The sequence below is a fragment of the Auxenochlorella protothecoides genome, assembly GCF_000733215.1.
Source record: "Auxenochlorella protothecoides strain 0710 unplaced genomic scaffold scaffold101, whole genome shotgun sequence".
Taxonomy (NCBI): domain Eukaryota; kingdom Viridiplantae; phylum Chlorophyta; class Trebouxiophyceae; order Chlorellales; family Chlorellaceae; genus Auxenochlorella; species Auxenochlorella protothecoides.
In genome coordinates this window covers 131110-156345 of record NW_011934437.1, presented here as the reverse complement: position 1 = coordinate 156345, position 25236 = coordinate 131110, and the positions used below count along the sequence as shown (strand labels likewise).

The window sequence follows — 25236 nt, the reverse complement described above, 5'->3', positions numbered from 1 at the left end:
GGAAGTCTAATTTGGTGCTCATCGGCCCCATTCCATCCTGGACGAGGTGCCAAGACCCCGTTTCTCCTCGGCATGGTGAGGTCGTACGGTGGGGTAACAACGCACGGAAAATGTCATGAGCTGCCCTTCCCGCGCACCCATGCCTGATCTACCCGTCCATTAATGAACCCTACGAGATTTCGGACCCGATCAATCCCCTCCAGGCCTACTACCACCGTCCCAATGGGCACCATCTGCGCCGGGTGTCTCCGCCCCCAGCCGAGCAGCCTTGCAAACTCTTCCTCTTCAACCTGGCCAAGTGCGTGACGGACAGTGACCTCAGGCCCTTGTTTGCACCGTTCAAGCCCCAGTATGCCAAGGTGGCGCTCGGCAAGAAGGGACAGTCCAGGGTGAGAGCGCATGGCGGGTGTTGGGGGTCAGGGGCATGAGGAAGAGCATCCTCACAGTCAGTGACACCTCCATGCGCCCATGTCCTAATAATACATGTATACACCCAACCCACTCCCAACGCCCCTTCCCCCTCTTGCAGCGTTTTGGCTTCGCCTTGTTCGAAACGCAAGACCAGGCTGATGCTGCGCAGAGTGCACTCCAGGTGAGCCCGGGTTAGCATCGCCTGCTGGAAGATTTAATACGGATGTCTTCAGTGTGGTTGGATATGTAGTCCCCTCCACAGCATGCAATCCCTGCGCACGAAGTCTGACGATGTGAATCCTTCTTGCAAGGAGGTCCACGTCCATTTGCTACACAGCGGGCCAACTCTCCACTCACCTGTCCACCCACAGGGACGTGTCTTGCGTGGGCAGGCCATGGAGATCAAGCCGGCCCTGGCGGGGGAGCCAACTCATGATGAGATCGAGGAGGTGGGTGGGTGGGTGGGTGGTTGAATATGCTCCCAGATCAAATAGCCCAGGGTGTGCACCTGTGCTCTCAGTGATGGCCTCGCCTCTAGATGGATGGCTACCATTCCCCATTGCCATGCAGTGGGGATTGCTTTGCTGCCTGTATGGGGACGGCGTACATCCACCAGAAAGCCACCAATCTCCTGCACGCACACACCCTGATCTGGTCCATGCTACCTTGTGCAGAGACGACTACCCACGCCCAAATCGAGGTATCTTGCCTCTGACCGCTCAGGGAATGCCTACTGCCCCAACACTCGCAAGCCTCCCATGGTCATGGACGTGAGCGACATGTCGCAGCCCAGAAGGCCTGCTCACCAGGACGACCAGGAAAACCTGGAGTGGAGGAGCAAGGCTGACAGGCTCCCGGCGTACGAGCAGCGCTCACGTCTCAGCCTGATGCCCCGTGAGTGGATGACTCTTGCTTAATCGAAACGGAGTGAGCACAAGACGGGGAGACTCAAAGCTAAGCCCTCTTGGACACCAATCAGGAACACCTGTCTTCCTGACCCACGATGCAGTCAACGACTGACTGTCCTGATCAGGTTGATTAAACACCCAACTGCTGACTGAGCGTTCATCCCTGCACCTCCAACCGCATGCACAGGTACCCTGAACAATCAAGATCTGCAGAATCGCCAGGAGCCACGGTGGGGACACTCTGTGGAGCGTAGAGCTGTCTCGCCACCTCGTCACCTCGACCCCGTAGTGGCAGCGCCCCAGCCTCTCTACCCTCGTCCTCAGCATGGCAAGTTCCCTGAGGTCATGCAGCGGCCCAACACCCACACAGAGTAAGGCTTGTGGCTTGGGATGGGGGGATGCTGGGGTGCTCTATGGCTTTGCCGTGTGTTAGCTGAAGCACCCAGGCCCAGGTTGGCATTCAGGTTGGGGAGGTGTATGGCCTGGAAGAAGGCGACATTGAATGGAAAAGGCATTCCAGTACGCTCTATGTTGTCTATCGGTTGAATGGCCCTTCAACCTGCACGCAACAGCAATAGGGAGGACGTGCAGCGTGCAGCAACGCCGCCGCCAGATCCTGTGGCACCTACGACCTTGCCATCCGCACAGCTTTTGGACGTGCAGGGCAAAAGCATTGCACCCTTGCAGCAAGGTGTGGGACGGATGAGTTTGGATCTTGCCCAATTTGCACAGTGTCTTCTGTGTCCAGCCTTGGCAGTACACAAGAATGAAGCAGCTGATGCCTTGTGACGTCTACATCTCGTGCAAGAAGCCATATGCCAAGCTTTGATAACCTGGTCCCAACTTCCACCACCATCAGGTGGTCAGGCGTCCACACCAGACCAGGCTGCAGGGCCCAAGCACCACTTGTGTGAGGCTGCACTGTCGGTCAGCAACCTCTCCATCATCTTTGCGGGGCGGGATGCCATCCTGCCCTTGGCCATCGTGGAGGAGCTTCTGTGCACAGGGAGGTCTTGGGCATGGTTGGGGAGCGGCTGCGTGTGAAGGAGGGGTTTGGGGCGCATATTCCGCCGATTGAAACTGAGTCCTTGTGTGGTCAAGCGTACCTTCTACCAGACCAACAAAGCCATTGTTTTCAGAAGTGTATTGGCAATGCAATTGAGTATGTACCGACACCTCGCTGATGTACGCACTTCAAGTATCTGTTCTCTACCTTTCTTCACAACGCATCAGTTTTCTTGTCAGAGTACTCACCCATGCCTTTGTCGAGCATGTGGCCTCCACCATCTTGTTTAGTTCTTTTGCCAATATTGACCATGCCTCTCACCCCTGGTCCACACGCTCACCCTTGCAGGTGCCCCACATGCGTTCGGACAGGTCCTGAGCGGCGCCCTTGTGCGTGTCCTGGACCATGGCCGCTACCGCCTGCGCATCGTGGATGAAGTGACGTTTGATGCCAGAGGGAAGATAGTGCTCGTCCTCAATGTGAGTGTGGAAGGAGCGGTTACAGAAGCTGTACCCTTGGGCCACTGGAGGAAGATGAGCAATGGGTGGCTTGAGGGGTATCCTGACAACCAACGTGCAGCGCCACTTCCTCATCTGCGATCAACTATTGATGGACATGGAAATGTGATGTATCACTGCCTTTGAGCATGCAATGTGTGGAGACTTACTGCTTTGGGACTTGTATGTGCTCCTCCCACACATGCTCTGTCAAGTCTCTATGACCCCCGACAAGTGCAGGATACACCGCAGTTCGTCCTGGCCGGCACCGTGAGCAACACCAACTGTCTCCAGTCTGATGACTGTGGCAAGGAGGAACTTGCCGAGCTGATCAGCTCGCTGCATTCCCTGGGGCGTACCATCACAGTTCACGACGTGAGTCTGCATGCATCCGCAAGGTTGGGCTGTCTGATCAGGATTCTCAGTGGCAGTTCTACGGGAGTGGCCTTGCAGAGATTGCCGTTTCGTGCGTGTGGCTCATGTTGGCAGCCCATGCTTGATTTGGGACGAGGTCTGTACTGGCCGATTCTCTTGGGGACGAACTTGGCGTCGTAACCCTAGTCTCTGTCCAACCAATTTGCTATGTTTCATCTTGTGGCACCCTGTAAGGGTTTGGGGCCTCAGCCCGGAACATGCAGCAGATGTCATCTCAGTCTACTGTCCACCTTCCACCCCTTCCGCCAAACCACTCCTTCCTCCCTTCCCCCAGATGGCTGCCACCATGTGGCGCCTGTCGGCTGCACGTGCCTGGTGGGACGTCATGACGATCAACGGCATGCTGTCAGTGGACGCAGTGGATCGCCTGCCGGAGCTGGTGGCGCTGCTGAACCAGCATGATGGGCCGCACACCTGCTATGACCTCGTTGAGGCTGCAGGCGTGGGTGGGGTGAGGAGTGGGTGGGTGGGCGGGGAGGGCTGAATACTTGCGCCGTGTCTGGGACTGGGCCACGACCCTGTGCGCTCCTGAGGGACACACGGAATGGGCGCCATGCCCGTGTCGGCCAGCAGTCTCAGTCTCATACTCCATGCATGTGCTTGCACGCCCTCGTGCAGTTTTGCACCGGCATAGGTGGATGAGATCGCTCGCCCTGGGACATCCCGCTCTTGTTCCTGCACACTTCCCTGTCCATAGGTTGCCTCCCAGCAGACTCTCAGCCAGCAATACCCCCCCCTACACAGCCCCAACCCGGGCTGCCAACCCCGGCAGCAGCACATGGGGTGCAGGACAGCCACCAGGGCGAGAACACCTGGAAGGAGGAGCCCAGCGCATCGGGGCCCTCGAGAGACAGCGGGCCGACGCCCGACTCCGCATCCGATCCTGGGTCCAAAGCTTCCTTGACGCCCAAGCCCTCAGACATGTGAGTGGGTTTGTGCTGCTGGGGGTTGGGGCTCGGAGGGGGGACAGCATGGCAGGACGCTGAGGACGCAGGGGGGACGCCGTGCCTCGCCCTGACCTGCCATATCTTGCAGGGGCCCCTTTTGTCTGTGGGAATGGACTACGCAGTAGATGCACCGCCGCCCGACCACGGAAAAGCCCAGCAGGCTCATTCAACCACCCCACCCAATGTGTCCCCTGCCCATAACCCCAACCAGGGCGCCGGTGCCCCGCCAGCTGTTCGGCTCTCCCAAGCATGGCCTCGTGGGCACGGAGGTCAGCAGCCCATTCCATGGGCCTACCCTCACCCCGGCCTGATGGGGCCGGGGCCGTGTGGCTTGGTGGGGCACGCCCCGGCCCCCTTCCCCATCTGGTGCCCTGGCGCGGGTGCCGCCCCGCTCCTGGTGCCGGCGATCCCCTTCTTCCCCATCGGGGACGACCGCGCCGCTCCCCCTGCGCAGCGGCCCCCAGCGGCGGCAGGCCCTGCCTTTCGCGCGGCGCACCAGCAGGCGCCGTACGGGCGGCGCGACGCGCAGCGCAATGGGCACCCTCCCCGGTCAGGCCCCCGCCGACGCCAGGGGACGGGGTCGCCGGGTCCCTCGGACCCCCGGTACCAAGCGTCCTGCAACATGCCGCCACCGCCGCCGCCCCTGCCGAATCCGCGACGAGGCAGCCCGGCCCTTGCGCCGTTGTCTGACTCGCTGGCAGGCCACGCCGCGTTTAGGCCGCTAGACCCGCCCCGCCCTGGGGCTGCCGGCTGGCTACCGCCCGAGTGGTTGCCAGGCTGACCAGGCTGGGCGGAGGACGTGGCCCGGCTCTAGAGTATAGATGATCAGGGTGTGTCCGTTTGCACTCCCGTCACAAGACTGCGGCAATATCAGGAAGGAGGATTGCCGTTCCCCTGTCACCCCAAGCTTTCACCTCCAATGCTTCTGCCTCTGAAGGCCCCCGACATGCAATGCTCATCACGCTCTGCATGCCACGTGATTTTCTCCCTAGATCTCCAGGAACAGTCTTGCCTGAGCACATCCCCAAGTGTATTTCCCTGTGGCGCCCCTCGTCTGACTGGCAGACGGGGGCCTGCCCGCCAAGCCAGTGCACCTCTTTTTTGGTGTTACATCGATCATAAAGAATAGGCGTATAAGTCAGTACCTGGCACGCCGCAGGCAGCATCGCAGCAAGGCCCCAGCATGACGACGTGGAAGAAGGTGGTGGGGGTTGAATCGTTGCGCATCATGGCCACACATCAGAGCGCGTTCCTGGGACAAAATCATCAGGCCCGGGGCACCGAGAACGACTGGAGCACGCCAGAGAAGACGGGCTCCCAGCGCTCCCTCTCCTCCGCCGGGGCGGAGAGGTTGAGCGTGTACAGCCGACTGCGGCGCTTGTGGCTGCCCGGGGTCACGACAGACGTCACGGCGCGGGGCGCAAGATCGACGGGGGACACGGTGTAGCTGACGAGGTAGGACGGGCCGGCCTGGCGCGCCGACACCAGCTGGGCGGTCTGCTCGCGCCTGCTGGCGCCCCTGCCCAGGGCGCCGGCGCGCGTGAGGAAGCTGCGGTCCATCTGGTTGACCAGCGCCTGCCCAAACTCCTCTGGGGGGCGGGTGTGGTAGGAGCAGCAGGGTGCACGCTTTTCGGGTGGTAGGGGAAAGGTTTTATGTGTGACATGCAGCATGGCATCCCCCGTGCCCGGAAGTGATCTGAGACAGGCAGCACCCGGCAACACAGTCAGCAGCCTTCTCCACACGATCTCCATTCCCAAGCAATGCTACCCCAGGGAACAGGTCTCACCTGGCCGCCCAAAGGAAGTGATGGAGGTGAAGTCGGCTGCCAGCGGCGACACAGTCACGGAGACATTCACGTTCAGGTTTCCATCGGGGTGCCTGCCCGTGCACAGGGTGGGAAGTGATCGTCACACAATACATCCATGCAAGCAGCATAGAGTGGATGTGAGAGGAGCCAGGAAACACGCCTCGGCAACCTCCGCCTCCCGGTCACAAACACCTGTGCAGCCAGTCCAGCCACTCACCAACTTATGGCGCGCTTCAAGCCGGCAGAGTTGCTGAGGCGGTTGTTGACTCCAGCCAGCTGGCCCACCCGCTGCTGCCACCCAGGAGGCAGGGTAATGGCAAACCCATCAGGCTCATCCATGTACTGCTGAGGGTCGGGTGTGCCTGACGCAGTTTTCCCCAGGGTGGCCGATGAGATGGCATCACCCCCTTCAAAGTCTGCTGCAAAGGATGGCAGCCCTGCCAGCCCAGCCATGCCGGGTAGGATGTACATCAGGCTGCGTCGAGTCCATCGTGCCGCTTCCCCCTCCTGGCAGCTGCTTCCTGCGCGAGCTCGGATCGAGCCTCGTCCTCGCATTCCAAGTCGCTGTGAGCGTGGGCTCCATGTAGGCCGCACGGTCCCATGCGAGCCTACTGAAGGCTGAGCAAACACTGCATGAGTGCGCATGGTGAAAATATATGAGTATGGAAGGTCATTCATGCATGATATGGTTCAGTAGTGAATCCGGGTGATCCCTCGCGAGTCCATGCTATGAGCGCACGTGGGAGGTCCACCTTCCGAGGGAGATTCTCGAGTGCGAGTAGCACATAGCACATCTTGCTGGTCAATTTGACCAGATTATTGTTTTAACCAACACCTCACGACATCGAGGCCAAGCTGAATCGCCCGCATATCTCGCAGTGATCAGTCGACCCGTCCCGCTGGGGACCCATTCCGCAATGGTGTCTACGAGGCTGGTTTTGGCAGTCGCCATCCTGTCTTTCACCGTCACGATTTATGCCGCACCCATGACCGTGAGGCTGCGGAAGCTGCCCATGGACCATAGCGTTCGCCAGACCATCCACTCCAACAAGTCGCAGCTGCTGACCACCCAGGACAACGGCGGGGAGGGCATGGTCCCCATCACAAATTTCATGGATGCACAGGTGACAACGAGAGTTGGGGGATATTACAGATAGTGTGCCTGGAGGTAGCATTGGAAGGCAACATGATGGTTGCATCGGCTGTGAGAGGGGTCGTGGCCCAACCGATGCGTCCATGCTTCCAGTGGAAGCAGGACCCCGAAGACCCCTTATCCCATCAGTCACCATTGCGGCCTCAAAAGCCTGCCTCCTCCCCACCCCTCTTCAGTATTATGGCGAGATCGGGCTGGGCACCCCCCCTCAGCCCTTCCAAGTTGTGTTTGACACTGGGAGCAGCAACCTGTGGATTCCCTCCTCTAAGTGCAGCTACTTCTCCATTGCCTGCTACCTGCACTCACAGTACAATGCTGAGGCCTCCTCCACCTACCTGGTACTTGAGTGGTGGGGTGTTGTTTTGATGGCAGCCCTGACCATGGAGGATGTATACAACAGGCCACTTTACTGCTGCCTTCATGCGATTCCCTGGCAGCAGTGTAGAGGCTCCACTTCTGCGTGAGGGCCCACCGATCCTATGATTACAGCCCTATCTCTCACCTTACCTCAACATTGTCTCTCCCAGGAGGACGGGCGTGACTTTGCCATCCAGTACGGCTCAGGCGCCCTCACTGGCTTCCTTTCCAACGATGTTTTGACCCTGGGAGACCTCAAGATCGAGGACCAGATCTTTGCCGAGGCCGTGAATGAGCCTGCCCTGGCTTTCATCGCGGCACAGTTTGATGGCATCCTGGTGAGGCCTGCAGGGGCTCATAGTGGGGGGGAGCTTGATGGAGGCGGGTGGCTCTGACATGCTGTTTGTGTGTCTGGATAGCAGGTAAATGTACCTGACTTGTGGGCCATGTATAGATCAGCACCCAATGTGAATGTCACAGCCTGCTCATCCTGTGATCAAGAAGCTGTGAGCGGTTCACCCTCGGTTCCCTCCCTGTGCTTTGCCTTCCAATGCCGCCTTCTCCGTCCCCACCCCATGTACCCCTCCTGACAGGGACTGGGTTTCCCCGAGATTGCCGTCAACAAGGTGCCACCCCCCTTCCAGCAAGCCCTGAAGCAGAAGCTGCTCGACGAGCCTGTCTTCTCCTTCTGGCTCAATCGCAAGGTGCTGAGGTGGTCTGCTGAGGTCTTGGAATGTGTGGGGCCTGGCCATGGAAGTGTGGGGTTGGGGTCCGAGCGCAGTCCCTTTTGCAGCATGACAGGACACCATAGAATGGCAGCGCTGCGAGTTGTCGCACACACCCTTGTTGACCCCCCCGCGCTCCAGGTCGAGGACGGCGAGGCCGGCGGCGAGCTGGTGCTGGGCGGTGTCAATAAGGACCACTACAAGGGGGAGCACGTCTGGTGAGGGGCGAGGTTGGGCCACTTGCGTGCAGGGACGGGGTACCCTTTGTGTAATGAATTGTGTGCTGAGGCTCCGCTGCACACTCTCCAGGGTTAACCCCCACCCCCCCTGGGTTCCCTACCTGCAGGGCGCCCATCACGCGCCGCGGCTTCTGGCAGTTCAAGCTGGATAGTCTGGAGGTCGAGGGCGTCGCCCTGGTGAGATGCTTTAAGGGTGCTTGCAGGGTGATGCCAGCGCCCCCCAGCGTGTGATCCCCTCAGCAGGCAGTGGATTCCCTGGAGGCTCTGAGCCAAGGACCCTCTCCCCACCTCCCTTGGCAGGGCAAGGGTTCTTGCGAGGACGGCTGCCAGGCCATCGCTGACACAGGGACCTCCCTCATGGTGGGCCCCCCCCTAGCCATCGACAGCATCAACAAGGCGAGGCGGCTGGCTGGGCCTTGCCTTGATTGTTTACTCTATGTGCCAGGATTTGGCATGTGGTTGGGAGGACATGGAGTGAAGTTCCGGCTCCCTTACAGCTCCATCTCAGGCCGGGGCCGATCTGCCTCCCCAAGGCTACCGTAAAGCAACCTTGCTCCCTACCGCATCACCCAATCCCCGTCCCTAACACCCTGCCCCCCTTTCCCCCTTTCCTCCCCTCAGGCCATCGGCGCGAAGCCTGTGCTGGTGCAGCAGTGCCAGCAGATGGTGCACGACTACGTCCCCGAGATGATCAAGATCATCAACACCATGCCCCCCGGAGCCGTCTGCGCGACCGTGGGCCTCTGCGACTCCTCGTCCGCAGGCGTGGCCACCGACGTCAAGCGCAGCGCCGGCGCCCACCAGACGGCGGCCTACCGCCGGCTGCTGGAGACCTACGCCCCCGGCCACGCCGCGCAGTCGAGCACTGTCGGGAGCTGGGGCATGCCCAGCAACGGCGATGCCTGCCAGATGTGCCAGTTTGTGGTGCAGTACGCCAAGGTGGGTGGTGCTGGCAGCCTGGTACTGGGTGGGAGGAGGCGAATGGGTTGTTTCCTGCTTTGGGGCAGGAGGGGACCAAGCGGAAGGATGGCTGGAGCACGACCGTCTCGTGCAAGTGGCGTGCTGGATGTGTGGGGCAGGCAGGCTACGCAGTAAACTCTTTGCATCACCAGGCGCACAATCTTCTATCATGTCCACACTGCCGGCCCCCACTGCTCTCCCTGCATCCATCGCAGGTGGCGCTGGCCAACAACGAGACCGCCGCCGAGATCGTGGACAGCCTGGACACCGCCTGCGAGTCACTGTCCCTGGGCAGCGGCGGGGAGTCATGTGAGTCGACCCGGGGTGTGCTCTTGTCTAGAAGAAGTTTCTGGTTGTGCCAGGATCGTGGGGTTTGTGTCCAGAGCTGGTGGTGTACGAGAGGAGAGTGATTGTTTGGGACAGCGGCATGTTCTTGCTGCTGGAGCTGTGAAACCAGGAGTCTCTGACGGCAGTGTACAAGCACCACCCCCTGTCAGTAATCGCTGTAACCTTGTGCACCCTTTCTTCGATCTCCTCCCCGCAGTGGTGGACTGCGCCAAGCTGCACACCATGCCCGCCGTCACGCTGACCATCTCCGGCAAGGAGTTTGTGCTCACTCCGGAGCAGTACATCCTCAAGGTGCGAGGGTCGGACTTGAGAATGATTTGGATCATTTGGATCGTAAGATCAAGCATGATGCCATGCGTTGGTTTGAGTTGACGCGACAAACCCTGAAGCATTTTTAATGTCTTTTCAAAGTGCGCTTGTGGTCCCACAGCCTGGCGTGCACCAACTCGCGAGACAATCTCCGCGCCCCGCTTTCCTCCTCTCTCTCCAGGTCGGCGCCATGGGCCAGGAGCAGTGCATCTCTGGTTTCATGGGCCTGGAAATTCCCCCTCCCCTGGGCCCCCTCTGGATCCTGGGAGATGTGTTCCTGGGTCCCTACCACACTGTTTTTGATTATGGGAACGAGAGGGTTGGCTTTGCGGAGGCTGCCTGAGCCGACTATGTTTGAGGGCCGCAAGGAGTTGAGGTTGGCCGTCGGGCACGCGGTTCCCTTCTTTATTGGCACGAGTGCTGCCAAGCAGACCTGAAGCTCCTCCCTGAGTGCAGTGCAGGTTGCTGCACTCTGTTTCGGGCTTGCTGCCGTGAGCCTCCTCCTGTACCATGCATGCTTGCGATGTGTAACATTCAGAATCAGGGCAACACTGTGTGGGAGGGAGCACAGGCAGGGCTTACCCTTTGCATTACATATTCAGGGAGTGACTACTGCATCAACATGTCGTGTGTCTTCAAGCAAAAGTTCATTCCCGATCTCTCATTGTGGGGTGGAGGAGGGCGTCGCGGCGGGGGGACTGGCGAGACTGGCTTCGCGACCAGGAGGCGGGTGGCCAAGGCGTTGTTGTCGTAGATATTCCTCTCGCAATGGCTGCTCAAAAATGTAGTAGCCGCTGGCAATACCCACACTGCAGAGTGATGTTTGCAAGGTTCCAGTCAGCACAAGAACGAGACCTCGAGTTAGCAGTCCCATGATGGACAGCGGTCCTCGTTGCCGGTTTGCAACAGTGCAGCGGGCACAAGGAGAGTTACCTCATGCCAAGACTTACAGCGCGGCTATCATGAAGTGCAGCGGTCTTTGACGATGAAATGTCCTGGCGAACGACATGCTTGGGATGCCTTTCCTCGAGGGGATGTGTGGAGAGAATGCTGCTTCCGAGGTTGAGACGCAAGCGCGATGCAACCTACATCGTCTGAGGCACTTCCAGGATTTTCTATATATGTCTTTGCTTTAAGTCCGCCATTGTATCTGCAGCGAGTTGCGTGTAATCTTCTGCAGTCGAACTGGCTCTTGTGCCATGCTGAGCGCGCGGGATGTGTCCTCACTACAGTGCAGATCCTCCGTTCATCTCAGTACATGTCAAGACGAATTCCTGGACGCTAGTCATGTTGTACAGTCAGGCGGTATCAACGTAACAACGTGTAATGCACCACGTTATCAAAGGCAGGGACAAGCTTGAGTGGGGAGTGTGGCGTCCATGCTGAGCATGCATCGCGGTCAGAAACATAGAATTCTGTCCACTTCACACCAGCACGCCACCCTTGGACACTGGGTGGTTGGACCGGCTCAGATTCCTGCAAAGTGGCAAGCGCACGTCGTAGAGTGAGGTGCTCGGCCATTTGCGCCACCAGGGTGGATCTTGCATCGCATATGATCTTGCATAAGGGCATTTCCCAGGTCCACAAATGAGAGAGTAGTTGGCGCACTTGACAGTGTTCAATCCCTTCCAATACGCTGGGCCTCCTCAAAACAGCCACATCATGATCTATCTGCAACCCCTCACTTGACAAGGTAGTTGAGGATGTCGGCATTGGCGATGTAGACGGGGCTGCCATCCTCCACCCGAATCACCGTCCGGCTCGGCTCGATGGACTGCACCACCCCTGTGCAGATGGGGATGGGGAAGAAGAGAGGAAAAGGGTGAGCACGATCAACAGGCTCGGCTATGGTTCGCCAAGCCAGATGGCTCCTCGCCCAGCAGTGATGTCTGGATTCCCATGCAAGGCACTCACCCTCGATGACCTTCCCGCCACCCGTAGTGAGCAGCTGGACCTTGTCCCCAGCAGTGAAGGGCTGGGAGGTGTACTGCAGGTGAACAGGTGGAGGAGGGGGAGGATGGGTGTGGTGAAGGTGGGCGCAATGTGATCCGGCAGCTGGGCAGGTGACAGAGGGGCCGAGCTGTATGTGCACAAGCCAAACAGGTGACTTTCTCCAGGCCAAGGCTTGAGGATGGCACAGCCCAGCGTGAACTCCGGCCTGCAGGCACCAGAGCCATCTCACACCACTCCTCCCAGAGCCCTGACGTTCTTCAGCTTCCCTCCACATTATGATCACCCTTCTCCATAATCGTAATCCCTCTTTCAACGACCCCTCCACCCCAACCCCTCCCTCACCAGCATTATGGCGCCCGTGAAGTTCTTCAGGGTGCTCTGCGCGGCCAGGCCGATGATGACAGAGCTGGCTCCCACGGAGGCCAGCAGGGGCTGGATGTTGACCCCAAAGTTCTGGAGCGTGGCAAAGGCGGCCGCGCCGTAGATGCCCCAGCCCAGGAGCGTCGACGCGGGGCGGATGAGGCGGCACAGCGCGCTGTCCTGCCCCGGGTCGCCGCGGATGAGGCCCTGGACCCAGGTCACCACGCGGTCCTTGAAGATGGTCACCGCCCAGGCCACGCCCACGATGACCACCATCTGGGTGAGGTCCTGGAAGAACTGGGAGGTGAAGCGGAGGAGGGCCAGGGCGGGGGCGCCGTTGCCCCAGGTCAGGCGGTTGAGCTCGGCCCAGCGCCGGCTGCCAGCCACCTGGCCCAGCGCGGAGACCGTGGTGAGGGAGTGGAGGAGCCACCAGGCGGGCAGCAGGCGGGCGGCGGGGCGGGTGACGGAGCGCAGCGCGGCGCGCAGCGTGGGAAAGCGGTGCGCCGCGCCGTCCTCGTCCTCGCCCAGCCAGCGCGATGCCCGCCAGGAAGCAGGCCACGGTGGTGACCACCAGGATCTGCACGCCCTGGATCAGGGCCTCACTGACGGAGGGGAGGTTGCAGAACTCGTCCACCAGGGGCACGCCCGTCGCCTGAGGGAGGATCTCACGGGGGGAGGATCTCAGGGGGGGATGATTTGGGACGTGACAGGCCGGATGGCGGCCGCGGGGTCTCACACCTGTCATTCAAGAAAACGCACAAACTCCCATTTGAAAAACATAAAAGCTGGACTACACGAGGACATGGTACCTTGATCAGGGAGTCGGAGGCGGGGGGGGTAGGAGGAGGGGGACCCGGTGCGGCCGCTACGCGAGAGCGAGAGCCTCGGGAGGCAGGGCGGAGGGTTCTTGTCCCCGCGATGCCGCTGAATGGAGGATGGAGAGGGCGTGCGCAGGGAAGTGGGTACTGACAGCCGCGGGAGAGGGCAGGGGTTGGAGCAGCGAGGGCAGCCATGCTCTCAAATGAGTGCAAGCGAGCAGTTCAAAGAAACGCCCGCGACTGAGAGCGGGTTGGCTTGTGGTGTGACTTGGATTACTTGTAGGGCATCTGGCGCTGTCGCCTGGAAGATCGGACGCATGGTTCCTGAAGGAAATAATTGACAGCTTTCATGGGAACTGGTGTAGATTGCGCTCGGGAAGGCGATGTGAAGCTGGGACATTTCTTCTCCTGGAGCATCGCGTTTTGACTGCGACTTGCTGCATAAACTGCCTGAAGTGCGACCCTCAAACCCACTTTGTCCACACGCCTGGACAACTCATACACCCAAAAGTCAAAGTAGCAAGCTTTCAGCAACAGCAAGCAACAAAATCGCCAGGTCCTTGTCATCCCTCTTGTGATGCAAGTACCGTCCCTGAGGCGAGGGTGCTCGTCAACTGGGATGCACTAGACGTCGAGGGGCGGGGTCCCTTCTTTGCGGGCAGGGGAGTGAGTCCCTTCGGCTGCGGAGGTGGGGGCACGGCCACCGACTGTCCATTGGAAGGTGGGGCGGCGCTCCGGGAGGCAGGGCCCACCACCGCTTGCCTGGAAAGCCCTGTGTTCGTGCCCCGGGAGGCTGGTTGGGCAAAGGCAGGGGGCCGACTGGCTGCGGCTTCGTCCTGAAAATTGGGGCATGGGAGGTGGTGCAGGTGGGATTACTACGATAGGAATGTGGGGAAGTTTGAGGGTGAGCAGGACGTCGGCAGCGGGTCACTGCCCGTCCACCATGCCAAAGTGCCCCAAACGATGGCTGCACCGCCCTCACAATCTGCTTTGCCCAATGAGGCCCTGACATCCCCTCTACATGCCTCATTAGACGGTGTCGCACCTGCAGCTGGCGCGCCTTCCTCCTCCATGACACGGCCACCCTCTCGGCCAGGAGCACCCTCAGGACCTGCTGCACGAGCCTTGCCTTGAGGCTCGGGGGCATGAACGACGCAACCAGGGCTGTGAGAACCGTGTCTAGTCGCACACTGGCGTAAATTCGCACCCCGGTGCGGCCCAGGAGGCCCAATATCTGCGGCCAAGAACGAGGACGACCCTGCGCGCTCATGATGGGGCTGAGGTCAGGGCCGGAAAGTGGGAGAGACAGAGAGGATTGCTGCCGATGTAATTGTGTAGAAATATCTAAGATTTGTCAGTGCGTCCGTATCTATGGCTTGCACAGGGGCGATCCTGCCCCAGGTGGATTAACAGGGGGAGGCGCGATTCGGATCAGCAAAGCAACACCAGCAAGGCAGCCTGATGTCTTTACAATTTGCCTGATCAGTGCTCCATTCGATGCCTGTGTGTTCGAGCAGACTTGATGTTGCAAGACTTGTGCCTGATAGTCTGAGCGTAGAGCGGGAAAAGGGCTGCTTAAGCAGGTTAGGGCATTTTCTGCCAGAGAAGCTGGAAGCACTTTCTGTGCAATGGTGTACAGTCAACCAGAGGGGGAAGCAACGCGTGTGGGGTAATGTCGAATCCAAACGGTTGAAAGGAAGGGTGAGCAGACAGCAAGCTAGCCTGACTACTTTTAGAGGCACCAGATCCGGGTGATCCTGATCTCCTATTTGCTATGTATGAGCGGGTCAAGCACAGAGAGGGAGAGGAAGGGCCTACAAAAAAGTTCAGCAGACATCCCTGAGAAATGGCAGTATGTCCAAGGCACTGCAGGTGACAAAGTCTACAGTGGCCATGACAGCTTGGGTGATGACCACCAATCATGGTAGAGAAACTGTACCAATCAATACCAGAGACAAAATTCACAAGAGGACGGTGACGAAGGCTCTCAGGCCGCCTTTGGTACAGATTGAGAGGGGTGCTTTGGGCAATCTGAGATGTAGGTACAGATTGCAGTGCTGCAGTAAATACCGCACAGGCATGACGCCGATTCCAATCGTCCTGCCACGCAATCACTCGCACGTCCTGCGGCTAACAAGCACCAGATCCCATGACCGGTTCGAGGATGTCATGGAGTGCCCAAGAAGCTTTGGCGAGGGCGTGGAAGAGCTGGGGCAGCAGCCTTGGCCCCGCATCCTTCTTGCTGACGCCAGGGACCTCACCCATGATCCTCCGCTTCAGCTTCACCGCCGCAAAGAGCCCGAAGAAGGAGAAGAGGATGCCGAGGAAGAGGGTCCCCATGACCTTCTGGCCCAGGGTGCGCGCCTGGTAGTGCTGCAGGGAGTCGAGGTAGGCCAGGTACTCGGCGTGCAGGCCCCGCTCAGCGGCACCGGTGCGGATGATGGTGAGGTAGCGCTTGCTGGGCAGCAGCTTCCGGCCCTGTGGCGGTTGGTGGGGAGATTGCTGCGTGAGGCACCGACAGTTGGAGAACCCATCAGCATGAAGAATGTGCGATCTGCGGACCGACGTACCTTGCCCAGCAAGCAGGGAGACTGCGCTGGGCAAGGATGGTGTATGCATAACAGCCATCATTCATCATGTGCCATCCTCAAGACTCAAAGGGACCCCCCTCCTCCTTGCCACCTTCTGGCACGAATTCCTGGCCCCGTGAACTTCCATTTCACTCACATTCCTGAAGCGCAGCGCCCGCTCGGAGGTGGTGAGGGTGCGGGCCTCGATCCTGCGGCCGTCGTACGCCTCCGCCTCCACCTCCAGGATCTCGTAATCGCTCTGCTTGCTGCCGGCTGCCCCCTCCGTCTCACAGATGTAGTCCCACTGCCCCTGCGTCAGTCTGTACAGCGCGCCGTGCACCTCCTGCCTGTCCTCTGCGCCGCCCTTCTCCGGGCCCTGGCTCCACGGCTCCGCGCCGGCGGGCCCTCGCCTCCGGGCTCCGGCCGCGTCCGCGGCGTGCGCCGCACCATTGCTCACCGGGGGCGATTCTGTGGGGATGCGCTCCACGCTGGCCATGGCGGGCTCGCGGTAGGGCAGGGCCTGCAGCGTGAAGGCCAGGCGGTACCCCGGCAGCCGGGCCCCCACCGTCTCGGCGGGGGAGTAGCTGCGGCGACCGCGCAGGACCGAGTCAGCCAGATTGGAGCCAAAGGCGAAGTACCATATGTCGGCGGGCGCATCCTCGACCTCCTTTCGGGGCCCGGATGTAATGTGGATCCTATCATTGTGGTGAGGAGCAGGCGATGTAGTGGTGGCAGGAAGGGTGATGGCGGGGAAGAGTGGCCATGCAGGGTCAGGAAACACGACAGCCACCCACGCGGGCAGGAACCCCGCAACCGACAACTGCACCTACTCACCCCGTGCGATCGTCGACCTGCTCGGCGATCTCTTCGGTCAGCTTGTCGGCCGGCGCGGTCATGGTGTGGAGCGGAGCTTTCTAGAGGTAAGTCAAGCTTGGCTTCCTTGCACAGGGGAGCTTGCCTCCAGAAAAACCACAACCAGGATCTTGAAGCCGCAAACTGAAGAATGATTAGGTACGACTAGACAATGCTGCGAACATGTGGATCTTCGAGCCACCCTGGTGAGTTGGAAATGTGAGCGTCATGCGACGATGACCAAATCGTCGTGTCCGCGCGCCGGCGCGCAAACTTCGCCGCTCGCGAGTGGTGGGAACCTAGATGCACTCTGGGGCGCCCGCAGACTGTGGAGTACCACTCAAAAGTGACCGAAAACTTTCTATATCCTGCACCCACAGCGTGCTGGTTGGGTGCCACCTCGTCAGCGACTTTCCTTGGCTTCTGTGTTTGTGCGCACGGTGGGAGCACGGCAGGTCTCTGTGGCACCCCGACAGCGAGTGGCATGGCGGTCGAAAACAGGCAACTCGTGAAAGGGTGAGTACTCGACTCATAGCGGATGGACGGTCTGTGGCTTTGTTTGTGCAATTTCGGTCACCACAGCTATGCACCCCGATACCCACTCTGTCAACAGGTACCAGCCCGACCCCACATATGCTCCGGCCACCGATACAATAGACATGGCAGAGTTGATAGGTGACGGCCATGGAAAAGAGATTTGGCTGATTCAGACTCCCAATGATGTAAGGCGGATGGTTGTCTGAGGGAGGACGTAAGCCTAAATTCAACCTCTGGCACAGGATTATCCTCTCACAGAGAGAAGAGGCATGACGCCCAATCCTCCCCATCTTGCAGTTCTCTCTGGATGCCGAGCTGAAGTGGAGGGTGAATCAACAACGGCAAGAGGGACTGGAAGCAACGACCAGCAGTGACGGCAAGTTCCGTGCGAAAAGACCATGTGCAGAATCGTGGAGGCTGACATCGAAGGGCGTGATGTGCATGTCCATACCAGCTGCACCGTTGTCACAACATGCAGGAAGTTGCATTGACGTGTCACCCTTCGTTTCTTGGTCATGTCTCCCAGGCGCATCGTTCGTCCTAGAAGCAGAGAACAACAGCGCCCGGCACATCTTCGTTCCCCCGGCTTCAGTAGACGGCAAAGCTCGGCCTGTGACACGGATCATGACCATACGAAAAGTCAGCACTGCAGACCGGGAATCCTGTGCGGCAAGTGAGGACCCTGTGCAGCTTCACAAGAAGAAGAAACGGAAGGAGGACGGCGGGGAGCCAACCCCTGCCAGCAAGAAGAAGGCCGCAAAGTCCGATGTTGTCGAGGCAGGACAAGACGAAACCAAGAAGGATAAGAAGCACAAGAAGAAGAAGAAGGCGAAGGAGGCTGCACAGGTGGCCTGAGGGATGGTGCGACTTATGGAAGTTGCATGATTCCTCAGTTGAATGCCTGCAGTCTGTCTAGTGCTTGCAGCTACACCCTTGCGCTGCAGAGTTGTATTCTGCGTAACAATAAGTTCATCAGGTACGCACTGTTTGTAGGGAAAGCAGTCTCGTGAAGACCAGCCTCTAAGTTACTCATGTGTGTCCACCTTGGGCGCCGATAGGTTAAAAGCCGCCAGACTCCGGAAGGATAGTAGGCACCAGGTCACCAGACCGACCGATACAGCATGGCCTGGTCTCCCAGGGTCCTTGAATTATTAGTAGATCACGACCACGTCTCGATCTTCACTTGAATCTCCCACCTCCCGATGCTACCGTCGCAAATATAGTCGACGTGCCTGGCGGTCGCTAACACAGTTCCGGGCTGCGAGCCCCCACGGGCTCTGGGCAATGTTTTCTGGAGCGGTGAAGATCAGCGACATCAGCGACTTTATAAATCCATCCCAGGACTGCGTCGTGAGCATTGGAGGAACGAAAGAGGCCATACTCACGTCTGACCTCGATGAGGTGAGTGGGCCTACCATCCCAGTTCGAGCATGCATGGAGCCCCTGTCTCAGCTACCGTCCGGCCATGCACACCCGCATCTACTGACATGCCCTCCATGACCGCATGCAGTCCGGCATGGTGCAGGTGCAGCGGCCCCGGACTGCGGGCGCTTTACAAAAAGACGCAGGGGCACAGGCCGCGGCGCCAGTGGCGACCCTCGGCGCCCATCCACCACCCTCCCCAGTCACCATCTCGCTGAACGACTGCCTGGCCTGCAGCGGGTGCATCACCAGCGCCGAGACGGTCCTGCTCCAGGCCCAGAGCACGGCGCAGCTGCTGGGCAAGCTGGAGGAGGCCAGGGCAGGGGGGCACCTGCGCGTCGCCATATCCCTCTCCCCCCAGTCCGTGGTGTCGCTGGCCGTGGCGGCCGGCCAGGCCCCTGCGCTGACGCAGTCGCGCCTGGCCGCGGCGCTCCGCGCGCTGGGCGCCCACGCCGTCTTCAGCACGGCGCCGGCACGGGACCTAGCGCTGGCAGACGCCGCCGCCGAGGCGGTGGGGCGGCTGCGCGCCGCGGCGCGGTCGCCCCGTGCGGGAGAAGAGAGTGCGGCGCCGCGCCTCCCCGTGCTGGCCTCCACCTGCCCCGGCTGGGTGTGCTACGCGGAGAAGACGCACGGCGCCTGGGTCCTGCCCTTCCTCTCCCGCACCAAGAGCGCGCAGGCAGTCACGGCCAGCCTGATCAAGGGTAGCTGGGCGGCGGGGGAGGGGGTGGCGCCTGAGGACGTCTTCCACTGCTCCATCATGCCCTGCTTCGACAAAAAGCTGGAGGCCAGCCGCGAGGATTTCACCCTCGGCATTGAGGGTGAGGGTGTGGTAGGGGGTTGGGGTGCTGTGCTGGACAGACAGACGGCTGTGCTTTTTGGGAGCAAAGGCCACACCAAACCAGGGACGGTATGCCATAACAACCAACTCCTTTCCCCCCCTTCTTTCCTGCCCTTCTCCATCGCAGGGTCCAGCCGGCGCGTCGCGGAGACGGACTGTGTGCTGGCCACGGCGGAGGTGGCGGCCCTGCTGCAGGAGCGAGGCCTGCGCCTGGACTCACCCCTGCCCGGGGAGGAGGTCGGGCTGGACACCGTGCCCCGCCCGGCCTCGCCCGGGCGGGGGCTTGTCGGCCGGGCGGGGTGGGTGGGGGCCGTCCACGCCGGGTCAGGAAGCTACATGGAAGCCGTGCTCCGTGGCGTGGCCTCAGAGCTGCATGGCGTAGAGCTGGAAGAGGGCACGCTGGTCACGCAGGCCGGGCGGAACCCAGGTGAGCTGGGCGGCAGGGCGGGGTGGGGTGTTTGCTCAGGTTCCTGTGAGCACGGGGTCTAAGCTGAAGCACTGTTTGTGAATGTCTTTCCCCTTGCGAATGGGAGGGAATGGACTGCCCAGCGCATGTGTCAACCGAGCACCGCTGCACCACGGCGAGCGATGTGCAAGGACCCAGCCTGGAGCCCCATACCCTCCTTCTACTTGCACACACCTGTCTGTATGCAGACATCCAGGAGACGTCGCTGGATGTGGCGAGCAAGACAGTGTTCCGTGCTGCAGCCATCTACGGGTTCCGGAACATCCAGGGCCTCATGCGACGCCTGCGCCTGGGCAAGTGCCCCTACGACTACGTCGAGGTCATGGCCTGCCCGTCTGGTGGGGCGGGGGGGCTCAGCTCCGCGTGGGGGTGAAATGGGGCCAAAGGCTCCCTGCTGTGCCCTCTGCGACGTACTGCCCTGCCACACCGGGGTTGTGCACCAGGTTTTACACTGGACAGAGGGCCACATTGCCGTGACTGGACCAGGCAGCGGTGCATTGATTGCTCAAGCACCTCCCACGCCGATGCTGCATCCCTCATCACACCCACGCCCTGCCTCTCCCTCTCCCCTTCAAAGGGTGTCTGAACGGAGGCGGGCAGCTCCGCCCCTCCCCCGGCCAGACACCGGCACAACTGATCCAGGCGATGGAGGAGGGTTACCACGCCTGGCGAGGGGACCTGACCCCGGGCGCCCTGGGGGACAGCGACATGCTGGCTGGGCCCCAGCTAGACCCCGGGTCTGCCGCCCGCCTGCTGCACACCCAGTACCACCACCGAGAGAAGTCGGCGGCCAGCGTCCTGAAGGATTGGTGACTGGTGGACCTTTGAGAGGACGATAGGTTGGACATGACGGGTGCTTGTACTGCCAATGTCCATTGTGCTGAACAAACATGCATTGCGGAATGGGAGGGCCATCATCCACCTCCGCCATGCTGCTGTGACTGTGTGTCATCCTATTTGCATCCAATCCCCTGCCCTGAAGAAGTGCACCCGCCTGTGCATGCTGAACAAGTTGCCAAGAGTGGGGCGTAGTTACATATGTGTGGGGTGGGGTTCACCGGGGAGACAGCATGAGGAGCTGTGGCTGGAGAACATCCAGAGGGATCAGCAATACTGGCATGAAGGGCAGGCACTTGGCATCCTGCGGATGACTTAGGGAGGTGGAATTGAGGGAGAGGGGCTGGGGGGAGGGAGAGGGGCTGGGGGAGGGGCTGGGAGAGGGGCTGGGGGAGGGGCTGGGGGAGGCAAGGACGCCATTGGCGGTGTCCACGGCCGTCACGGCGTCGGCGCTGCCGAGGGCGGTGCTGTTGTGGAAGGGTGTGGTAGTGGCATTGGTGGTGCCCTCGGCGGAGGCGACCTGGCGAACCACAGTCGCGGTGGCTCCGCCCCCAACCTGGGCGAGGCCGTCGTCGACGTTGGCGTTGGCCCCCTGGACGACAAGGGCGAGGGAGCCGCCGGGTCCGGTGGACTCGGCCCGCTGGTTGGTGGCCACGTCGCCGTCGATGGTGCCGTTGCCGACGGCCCGACCGTAGCCGAGGGCAGCGGCCAGGGCGGAGAAGGGGGTGGTGATGGCGGTGGTGCCCGCCCCGGCTCCCGCCAGGAAGCCGCTGGCCGCGGTGGCAGAGGTGGCGTTGGCCTTGTAGGGGCCCGTGGTGGCCACAGAGTTGGCCCTGGAGGCGGCCGCGCCGAGGTCGGCCTGGGCGCCCTGCGCCTGGGTGGAGATGGTGGTGCCTGTGTGCGTGGGGGTGGGGTGGGGGAAGCGTTGGGTATTGCAAGAGGGTGTTGAGGATGGTGAGGGATCGAGCCACTCGGCGTTTGAGACCCCAAATCCTGTCGTAGAGCTGGGAGGGAATGGGACATCCGGGCCATGGCGCGACACAGCCTTGCATCCGAGGATGTACCCTCGCGCCAGGGCCGGGCAGGGATCTCCCACCCACCGGTGAACTTGTCGGTGGCAGAGATGGTCCCCGAGGTTGCGGAGCCACGCTCAAGGGCGTCAAATGAGCTCGATCCCGTGGACTGCTTCAGTTTCCTGCTCGTCGAGAGGGATGCGAGGTTGTGGTGAGGCTCTGGGGAGGGCCGAAGGAACTCGCTGAGTGGTCCTGTGGGAACCCTGTAACTCAACCTGTAGCACACCGCGCAAGCTCTCAAACTAGGTGTCCAGTCATTACATGACCTACCTGGTTCCTAGGCTGGCTTGCGCAGCAGCCACGCATGCCAGCAGCACGACGACGGTGGAGATCCTGACCATGGCGGGGGACCGGCTGCCGGGTGAAAGACTGGGGCGGACCGGGTTACTGATTGATGTAGGAAGTGGACACCAATGAATCCTTCAGGACGGTAATTTATAATTATGGGTGGGTTTTTCTTGAGCTCTACCTTGGCTTCAGCCCATGGCTGGCTTCATCGGGATGCACGATCCCCCCCCTCCGGTCCGGCATGACACGTCCAGGCCCCTCCGAGAATTGAGTCGAGAAATGGTTGGGATCCACCGCGAAGTCAGACTTTGATCGCACCTTGGAAAATCCGAGCTGACGTATGTCTAGATCGGCGATCTTTGACTCAACCCCGTAGGAACGCCCACCCCAATTCTGCACACCAAGGCATGGAGGCTGAAGCATCGTCTTGCAGAGAGGCGGGATTGGTCCTCGGTATTGTTTCTGCGCCATATCCGGGCGCATGAAGTTCGCGAGCCCTCGCATGGATCAATGATATCGTCCGGAAGGTAAACAACGCATTGCAATCCATCCTCTAGGCGCCTAGGCGCCCAACATCATCTGACGCCAGGTCCAATGTGGAATGCGAGTCTCGGTAGGGTGTCCAAGGCGCCGCACGGAGACGCCGCTGCGTGCGGATGTCAGATGGGTAATCTGTCAGGAGCATGCGCATGAACAGAAAAGCACCTGCAGTTTCCCCGGCGATGGATAATGCCACCGCCTGATTGGCCTTCTTAGACCTCATGATAGCCTCAGTATGTTTGATATTGTCGGTCAGTGTCGAATGCTGGCCTTTTCAGAGCTACAAGAGTCCTGAAATCTGTATGAACGTTGCCAGAGATGGGTGCAGGGGTCCTCTTCAGATCCCGTCGGCACAGGAATGGTTATCGAGGACCCGTGACGGGTACAGAAGGGATGCATTCCCCGAATTCTGCCCCAACATTGCAATGGTAGACCGTGCCTGACCATGGCAGTTCTCATCCGTCTCGCTGGCTTGGCTGTTTGGGATTGCGTCTAAAGAAAAGAAAACCAAACACACCAAATCGCCTGGCTCGACAGCACTTTGGAACGTAAAAGCTGGGTTTCAAGCAATGTCCGGACTGAGGTGTGGGTGCCCTATGCATGGCTCAAGGTCAATGTGCAGCACATTTGAAAAGAGCAGGGAGGGAGTGGCGCCACAGATTGGTATGCTGTCTCTATCCTTCAATCGATTACCAATAGAATCAGGAATCATTTGCAGCCCAAAACGAAAACTGGATCCTAGCTGTGACCCGTGTGCCCTGGTGTTCATGACAGCATACTGGCTGGTTGATGTGAGTCGTTGACCAGTAATGCCACCTCACCGCACAAATTTGCTGACAACTGTTTGGGTCTGTGTTTTCCCATCTTGCTTGGTATGATGGAGCTGGTTGTTACATAGGACTATGCTCAGTCAGTGCAGCACAGCCCGTGTTTAAGTCCTAACAATCATGAATTCTTCCCTCGACTAATGGGTCGGTGGGGATGAATGGTGAAAGCGTGACAATCTGGAATGGGGAAGGGGCATGCAACCACCAGGAGCACTTGAACACTCCATTGACATGTAATGCATGAGGCACGAGCACCACCAGACCTTGAGTATCAGGCTGGCCTCATGGGCCAGCAGGCGACGGCGACGGCGACGGCGACGGCGACGGCGACGGCGACGGCGACGGCTCAGGAGATGGGGAGGGGGCAGGGCTGGGGGAAGGACCGGGGGAGGGGGAGGGGCCAGGGGAGGACTCCGGGGCGGGGAGCAAGATGGAGGGCGACTCCGTGGATGGCTCAGACCCACCCGACCTGCCAACGGCATCCGAGGACAAGACCACCAGGGTGTTGTTGCCGGTGGCTGTGGCATTCCCCTCGGCCAGGTTGTTTGGGGCCTCAGACCTCACGAAGCCAATTGTCTCGCCAGAGGTGGAGTTGTAGATCGTGACAAGGCCCCCTGCAGTGGCGTTGACGGGGCCCTCCACATCAGAGGAGGCGGTGGCATTTGTGAAGAGGACGGCAGACTGGCCGACGCCTAGTGCCAGGCCAAATGTGCTGGCAAGACCCGTGGCGGAGATCTCCTCCCCGTCCGAGCTTCCCCCTGCCGAGGTGACACCCGCGCTGCTGGCAGATGGAGAAATACTGATGGAGACAACCGTGGAGTTGGAGGTGGCGTTCAAACCAGTCCCCTTGCCGGTGGATGAGATAAGGGTGCCAAGGGCGGAAGAGATGGCCTGGGTGCGCGCCTGCCCGAACTCCACGGTGGCTTCGCCCGAAGCTGTGCTGGCTCCGGGAATCGCCGGGGAGGCAGCTGCGCCGCAAGGGGGTCGTGTTTGGGAGGATCAGGTGACAGGACACTGGAATGTCGGGACTTCGAGTTCACGAGTTGGAGCTGATGCACGTTCAGAAGGGAAACTCCAGAGATATTCGATGTGCAGATCGGCCAGGCACTCGCGGAGTGTCGATGCTGCCGGCCGGCCGGAAGCACACCGACGGGGCAGACAGGCTACCCTCCCCTGGCCAAATCCACCACCCACTCACAGAACGAGTCGCTCTCGGATTCAGCTGTGCCAAAACCGCTTCCTTGCGCAGATGCCACAGCTCCTGCTGTAGCCATCAGCTTCCTGCTTGTGTGTGCAGGTGGGGGGGTGAGATGGGTCAGGGGACCACAAGCGACGATGCGGGTGTCAGTGACCGCGCGGCAACGGCGGGCTTCGCAAACGTCAACCGAGCAGGGCCTGGGTGAGCCACAGGATCTCCGAGCACATATAATGGATTTCCAAGGCGTTGAATTCCCCAATGTAGACGGGCACCTTGGGCCGATGCTGGCATGGCTGACGGCAAGGCTCGCCAGGAGCACGATGACGACGGAACCCTTCATACTCGAGAGTCTTGAAGGAGACTCCTTCCTCTCCCTTGATTGTTAAAAGAAATTAACAGGTGGGTTTGTGGATGAGACATATTCCCAAGTGTATATGATGCAAATCCCAAGGGGGAAGGAACATAGGACATTCCCTTCAGGTTCTCACAATCTCGGGATGGATCGAGGCCTCCGGACAGATGTACGGATCAAGAAGGATCAGGGACTCACTTCA

At 60.3% G+C, this 25236-nt stretch overlaps 7 protein-coding genes across 7 annotated transcripts; 3 read left to right on the top strand and 4 right to left on the bottom strand.

Moving 5' to 3' along the window:
- Positions 1-72: 72 nt before the first annotated feature.
- F751_0311 (hypothetical protein) lies at positions 73-4515 on the top strand (the record flags this gene model as incomplete). Its single annotated transcript, XM_011403302.1, has 9 exons — positions 73-75; positions 204-389; positions 530-592; positions 1086-1305; positions 2674-2804; positions 3075-3197; positions 3532-3703; positions 4033-4180; positions 4416-4515. The coding sequence occupies 9 exons, from the start codon at positions 73-75 to the stop codon at positions 4513-4515; spliced, it is 1146 nt and encodes a 381-aa protein (XP_011401604.1).
- A 955-nt stretch (positions 4516-5470) lies between these two features.
- F751_0310 (PsbP domain-containing protein 3, chloroplastic) lies at positions 5471-6351 on the bottom strand (the record flags this gene model as incomplete). The annotated part of the gene is made up of 3 exons (XM_011403301.1): positions 5471-5793; positions 5992-6083; positions 6230-6351. The coding sequence occupies 3 exons, from the start codon at positions 6349-6351 to the stop codon at positions 5471-5473; spliced, it is 537 nt and encodes a 178-aa protein (XP_011401603.1).
- A 647-nt stretch (positions 6352-6998) lies between these two features.
- Positions 6999-10446, top strand: F751_0309 (Cyprosin; the record flags this gene model as incomplete). The annotated part of the gene is made up of 11 exons (XM_011403300.1): positions 6999-7136; positions 7342-7503; positions 7693-7860; positions 8116-8226; positions 8389-8465; positions 8594-8663; positions 8787-8846; positions 9108-9425; positions 9662-9755; positions 9991-10085; positions 10285-10446. 11 exons carry the CDS (start codon positions 6999-7001, stop codon positions 10444-10446), a joined length of 1455 nt encoding a protein of 484 aa, XP_011401602.1.
- A 965-nt stretch (positions 10447-11411) lies between these two features.
- F751_0308 (hypothetical protein) lies at positions 11412-13429 on the bottom strand (the record flags this gene model as incomplete). Its single annotated transcript, XM_011403299.1, has 5 exons — positions 11412-11579; positions 11789-11888; positions 12018-12090; positions 12399-13068; positions 13226-13429. The coding sequence occupies 5 exons, from the start codon at positions 13427-13429 to the stop codon at positions 11412-11414; spliced, it is 1215 nt and encodes a 404-aa protein (XP_011401601.1).
- A 1935-nt stretch (positions 13430-15364) lies between these two features.
- F751_0307 (hypothetical protein) lies at positions 15365-16700 on the bottom strand (the record flags this gene model as incomplete). Its single annotated transcript, XM_011403298.1, has 3 exons — positions 15365-15712; positions 15962-16499; positions 16639-16700. 3 exons carry the CDS (start codon positions 16698-16700, stop codon positions 15365-15367), a joined length of 948 nt encoding a protein of 315 aa, XP_011401600.1.
- A 1777-nt stretch (positions 16701-18477) lies between these two features.
- Positions 18478-20732, top strand: F751_0306 (Cytosolic Fe-S cluster assembly factor NARFL; the record flags this gene model as incomplete). The annotated part of the gene is made up of 7 exons (XM_011403297.1): positions 18478-18594; positions 18704-19069; positions 19175-19433; positions 19581-19690; positions 19823-19880; positions 20108-20257; positions 20497-20732. The coding sequence occupies 7 exons, from the start codon at positions 18478-18480 to the stop codon at positions 20730-20732; spliced, it is 1296 nt and encodes a 431-aa protein (XP_011401599.1).
- A 241-nt stretch (positions 20733-20973) lies between these two features.
- On the bottom strand, positions 20974-25022 carry F751_0305 (hypothetical protein; the record flags this gene model as incomplete). The annotated part of the gene is made up of 6 exons (XM_011403296.1): positions 20974-21060; positions 21172-21650; positions 21857-21951; positions 22100-22183; positions 23954-24424; positions 24955-25022. 6 exons carry the CDS (start codon positions 25020-25022, stop codon positions 20974-20976), a joined length of 1284 nt encoding a protein of 427 aa, XP_011401598.1.
- Between the last annotated feature and the right edge of the window lie 214 nt (positions 25023-25236).